This window comes from Grammomys surdaster, unplaced genomic scaffold (genome assembly GCF_004785775.1).
Source record: "Grammomys surdaster isolate TR1022 unplaced genomic scaffold, NIH_TR_1.0 130, whole genome shotgun sequence".
Classification (NCBI taxonomy): Eukaryota; Metazoa; Chordata; class Mammalia; order Rodentia; family Muridae; genus Grammomys; species Grammomys surdaster.
Genome location: NW_021604588.1, coordinates 21,378,523 through 21,384,615, shown reverse-complemented (window position 1 = coordinate 21,384,615; position 6,093 = coordinate 21,378,523). Strand labels below are relative to the sequence as shown.

At 42.1% G+C, this 6,093-nt stretch overlaps 1 protein-coding gene across 1 annotated transcript in view; it reads left to right on the top strand.

Annotated features, from left to right (window-relative positions):
• Positions 1-382: 382 nt before the first annotated feature.
• Positions 383-6,093, top strand: part of Kcnk2 (potassium two pore domain channel subfamily K member 2) — a 193,671-nt gene continuing 187,960 nt past the window's right edge. Inside the window, exon 1 of the mRNA XM_028759924.1 lies at positions 383-483. Coding sequence (XP_028615757.1) covers positions 450-483 — 34 coding nt within the window. The 5' untranslated portion in view covers positions 383-449. The remainder of the gene's footprint in view (positions 484-6,093) is intronic.

Here is a 6,093-nt window from a genome sequence, read left to right as displayed (position 1 = left end):
TGGGGCTATCGGGTGGGTCTTTAAGTCGCACAGGCACACCGACGATTTGTGTGTAAACAGTGCAGCAGCCGCAAGCTAGTGAGAACAAACAGCGCTAGCAACTTTGATAAGCCCATTCATAAGGAAGGCGCGTCTGTCTTTTAAGTTCCTTGGAATAACTGGGATATGATTCCTCATTTTAATCAGGGTTTTCTTCCTGGACTAAACTGCAAAACCAGAGTACTTGAGTAGCACATTCTGCTTGCACAGAGCGGCATTTGTTCATTTCGAGTGTTTTTGGACAGGAAATTGATCTACAGGGTAACATTCACACACGAATAAGACACAGTATGGGACGGTGGCTTGTTAGGACAAGTGACTCTGTTTTGGACATTACGGACAAGAAACCTTGGAGGAAGAACAGCGTTAAAGATCAAAAGCATGACAAGTCCTGATGAAAACACCCCCAGATGATGAACCCACGGGCGAAAAGGAGCTTCTACCGTGAGTACTCTTGTTGGAATCAAGCATCATGTTTGTTTTTTTAAGACATTTTGGGCATGCTGAGTAGATCTCTGCGTGAGTATTCAATGCAGGGTCTTCCTTTACAGACTAGTGTATAATTAAACTTGTTGGGTGACTCCATCAGAGGATTCGATGCTGGGACACCTTCCATGATTCTGTAATACTGGAAGAAACTGCAGGTTGATTTAGGAGAACCTTGTACATCACTCACGTCACGTGGAGCTTTACTGTGTGATATGTTATTCCGGCAGTGCGTAATCCATCAATGTGTGTCTATAAGTCCCATGGCTCACATACTGATGGTTTATTACTTTGATTTCACGTGGCTGAGCCTGTAATCAAAACATGAATGTATAGAGATTCAAGGCTATCAGGATTTAGAAAGAATCTGAACTAGTTTCTGTGTAAATGTTAAGTTTACCTATCTTATCTTCCTATGGGGAAGAGACATTTAGAATCTGGGACTGGGCAAGGAGAAAGTGTCACTGCATAGAGTAGACTTCTTTGGAACTGACACCTGGATTCCTTTTATGATTCCCAAGTTTATGTCCACAATGTTCAACAAGTCTTCCTGAGACTAAGACTTCTTGTGTCTCAATGGATTGATGTACTTTTATAAATGCAAACCAAGCATATCAAAATGAGCCCTGCGCAGATATTAAACCGAGTTCTACTCTTAGAGTCTATCACAAAGTAGATAGGTTTAGATTCAGTAGAAAGCTTCGGATGCTGAATAAAGTCTGCTGCTGCGTGAGCAGGAAGAGCTATCTCGATTCATTCTGTAAATTCATCTATGAGTGTGATTGAGTTGTACATTCCAACAGATTATATAATAATGGAATCACATTGGATTGCCTTTTTCAGTAAGGGGTTCCTTTAAAAGTCAAATTTTGAGTTCATTGCCACTTTGGTTATTCTTCTCTTGGTTTATAACTTCTTTGGAAGGGCATCTCCTGGGAGCAGCCCAGTCTGTAGCACAGCACAGTTTCCAGTCAGTATGTAAGGTCCTGATGCCTGTCTGTGTGCTGGCAGTAGTTAGCATGTTGGGACCTCCCTTTGCTGAGGCTGAACAGACAGCTGAGATGCTGGTTGTGTCCTCCTTTGGACTGATCATCTTTTGGGTGTAAGGGGAGTGAAAAGAAATGGAGAGACGAATGGATATAAAGGTCCTTGGAGTGACAAGAGAAAGTGGAGGAGAGCAGGAGCCTCAGCTCTGCCCTTACCACCTTCACAATGCCAGGCAACTCCCTTCAAGCTCTCTGGTTTACCCTCTGGCATACTTGGCCTTCCCTACCACAGGCAGGAAAGAAGAGTGCTGTACATGCGTTCGATGTGGTGATGGGTTCCTTGGGGTAGGATCTGACACCAGCTGTAACTAAGCCACAGTCATCAGTAAGGTAAAATGCCTTGGGATAATTACATGTAGCTTTGGGACAAGCTTAAATTATAGCATGTGTAACATCATATATAAAAATGGCTAGGATTAAATGCTCCCTTCAACAATTTAGTCTACTTAGGAGTGAACTTCATGGGTCCTGTTACCAGGTAGAAATTCTAACTAGAGTAAGGCGGTCCATAGCAATAACCTGGCTGATCTTTTTTTTTTTTTTTTAGGAATTAGTACTTTTTCAGGCTAGAGTCATCTGGAATTGTTATATGGACTTCTGGGACCTCAATCATGAAATGATGCAACATTTGACAAGTTCTAACACTGCTTCCCGTCTGTGAGGAAAAGGGGAGAGAGCATTAGGTTGTTACAGGAGAGGAGAGCAAGGGAGGGGGGTGGTGTGCTGACCCTGGTTCTGAAGATTTTCACTTGGGAGTTAGGAACTTGAGTTCAAAGCCAGTCTTGGTCAGCGAGAGCCAATTTTATTCACACTAAACAAATGACAACAGAACTAGGGGTGTCTTTCACTGGTGAAAGTGAGTGTAATGCAGCACTCTAGCATCAGGAAACACCTCTGGAAGCAGCCTAGCACCAAGGGATGCCTCTGGAAGCAGTGTAGCATCAAGAAATGCCTATGGGAGCAGCCTAGCATCAAGGGATGCCCCTGGGAGCAGTCTATCATCAAGAGATGACTCTGGAAGCACTCTAACATCAAGGGATGCTTTTAGAAGCACTCTAACATCAAGTAATATTTATGTATAGCAGGTGATAACTTAATGATTCTGCAGCATGTTTTGATTTTTCCAGGCAGCAATGTGGTGTCAGAAGATGCATAGGTAGAACAGCACAATATCTGTAGTATTAGGAAGGTGAGTGTCTACCCCTGGGGGTTGTGGGTGTCAAAGAAGTAGAGTCAGGAATTTTGAGTCAAGGTAACCAGGAGTTAGAATTCCAGACCCACCCCTCGTAAATGCTAAGGTTATTGGGAAATTTGCCTAAATGATATTTCTAGCTTCTTTATGTAAATGAGTTAATAAATCTTCTCTCTTATACTTGTAATGGTTAAATTAGATCACTGTGTTGTCTGACATATAGCAAGTGTGTGATAGGATGTTTAAGTTACACGGATTTCAGGAAACTTTAACATTTGATGGTACTGAATACTAGCTAGAGACACAAGCCGATAGAAATCTCTGTTCTCTGAGTACTGGTCAGCTGACACACAAACAATGTCAAGCGAAGCTTAAAGAACAAGAAAAGAAGAAGGAGCAGCCAGGTGTGGTGGTTCAAGCTTCTCATTTCAGCTCTTGAGGGGCTGAGGTAGTAAAATCATCTTTGGTTCCAAAACAGCTCAAACCACAGAGTAGGACATTTCCTCAAAAACCAAACAGATCCAACAGAACGAATTATGATGTGAATTAAAGCAACGAAGGGTCTTTCCTGCTGTTTTCAAGGTGAGAGTCAGCATCCATTTGTTGATGGCCCTTGATGCTTGTAAGACTTTGCAGATACTCTGTTGCCTGTTGATACTTAATTTTTCCTGTTGATGTTTGCATGTAGCCAGCCAGTCTATTCATCTTCGAAAACCCACTGTAGCAGATGGTCTCAACAGAAGTGACCTTCTGCAAACTCAAGGGCTAAAAAAAAAAATGTCTTCTATTTCATCTTTCCACAATGTCTGCAAAAAAGCAAAGATTTCTGTGGGTAATGTATTTTGATGATTTAATTTATCCTGTCTACTTGTTCCAAGCACACGTGCAAAGCACTTGGGCAGGACCAGAATTCTTGTGCTGCCACTTAGATCCCAGATAGGAAACAATCCAGTGGTTAGAATGTTCAGTCAGGAACATGACTGGCATTTGGGCATGGCCATTAAAATATGGTCTTGCATCTGTGTGGTATCATTTTCTTTCTCACAAACCTCCGCCTTTCTGAGCTTGTTTTTTCTCATCCCCATTGTGGGAATGGGGGCTATACCTCATCTCCTGCATGGGGTCTATAAACTCATGGGGTCTATAAACCCATGGGGTACATAAACGAATGGGATATATAAATGCAGACGTGAAGCTGAAGGCTGGGTAGGAAGCAGTGAAAGTTGGCACATTGTGGGATTTGTTTAATGACTTTGTGACCATCTTTGGTTTGTACTCAGGAGTATCTCATTCAACTCCTGCTCTCACACATCATTAGGAGTCTTGAACACTAATTAACTAACTTTGTGGTACAGCGTTCACAAGGCCCACCAGTATCAGACAAGAAAAACGATACAGTGTAACTGGTTTCAGCTGTGGCTAAGTGTCTGAACTCTTTGTCTTCTTTACACAAGGAGGTTGAGAGTTTCTGTGTCTATTCATTTGTTTCTTGTTTTACAATTCCTGTCCCGAATAGTCTCCAAGTAAACCACTGCCAGCTTCGTTACTATTGCCTGCTTGCAAGCTTACATAGCCATCAGGTTTGTTGACTGACTGCTGGGGGAGTAGAGAGATTCCAGTGCTCCTCCCAGCTGTTTGTATGCAAGTCTGCTCATGGCATGCGAGATCTCAGGAAAGGCTGGAGGATGTAGCCTGGGGAGGTTGGGCCTCTATCTGCACAGCCATGGAGATGCTACCATCCATGGGAAGTGAAGACTCACCTTGGGGCCATCTATGTGCTTCTAGGAAACCCCTCTTCTGTGCTCTGTAAGTAAGCCTGGTGAGCTCATTGGTTCCTGAGGTCTAATTTGGGTAGTATTGGATTTTGATTTGTTGGTGGTACCTTAGGAGGAGACAGTGTGATTTTAAACTTGTAACGTGTTGACTTTGTATCAGCCAAACTATCTATGCTATAGTCCCTGTATGCATGTGTGTGAAAGAGACTTGTGTTTTACAGATGCCCCGTGATAACATAGGGTTTCTTTCCTCTGCAGACATCCATCCCAACCTTTCTTTAGAGACTGGCTTGGAACTCACCACGTAGGTGAGGTTGGCTAGTCAGAAAGCCAGGGATCTGCCTGTCTCTCCCTCTCTGGCACTTGGATTACAAATACATACAACCACCCCTGGAAATTTTAAAAGTTTACATTAGTTTTAACTGTGTGTGTGTGTGTGTGTGTGTGTGTGTGTGTGTGTGTGTGAGAGAGAGAGAGAGAGAGAGAGAGAGAGAGAGAGACAGAGACAGAGACAGAGACAGAGAGAGACAGAGAATGAGAGAGAGACTCAGGTGGTTAAAAGGCCACTCACATCAGAATAGCTAAAAGATAAAGTAGCCCCACTTCCAAGAACAAACATTTACAAGGGGGTGACACTGCCTGAATATCTTTTTTTTCCCTGGAAATTCCTATTCAAATCTTTGTATATTAAAAAATAACCTGGATTTCTGTGAGGTTTTTATTGGTGGTTTTGAGAGTTCTTATAAAGTTGAAAATATGAGTAAGCCCCCCAGATGTACTGATAGTTTTCTTGGTTGCCTTAAGCTCTTAACTGACTATCATAGAGAAAACCAATTATAGTTTTGGTGAAGTACAGTTGATGTGTGTTTTCTCTTTATGGGGCATGTTGTTAGTGTATTATGCAAATTCTTTTCCTAATCCAAAGTTATGAAAATTTTCTTTAGTGTTCTTAGAATATTTGTAATTATAATTTTATAGTTTAATCTATAGTTTATACACCCATGCATAGGTCCATGCTGAGTTAGTTTTTGTGGTAGAGGTGAAGTGTAGATAAAAGTTTTACACACACACATGCACATATAAGCATGCATACACACTTACTCACATGCATATACTCTCACACACGCATACACCCACACACATGTATACACATACTCACACACATGCATACACCCACACCCACATGTATACACACACACAGTCACACACATGCATATATCCACAATACACCCCCACATACATGCATACACAAACACACATACACACACACACACACACACACACACACACTCGTCCACAGAATTTTCTCTGTACTATCAGTCATGCTGCCATTCTTCTGAGAGCTTTTCCAGCCCACTGTGTCTTGCTCACTGTGTATGATTTCTATAATACCATATTCTCATGGAGCTTTAGACTTAGTTCTGAAATCATGCAATGTGAGCCCTCTAAATTCTTCTTCTTCTCAAAATTAGTTTTCAAATTATTTGCCATTCCATGGCTGCTTTCTCCTCTCTCTCTCTCTCTCTCTCTCTCTCTCTCTCTCTCTCTCTCTCTC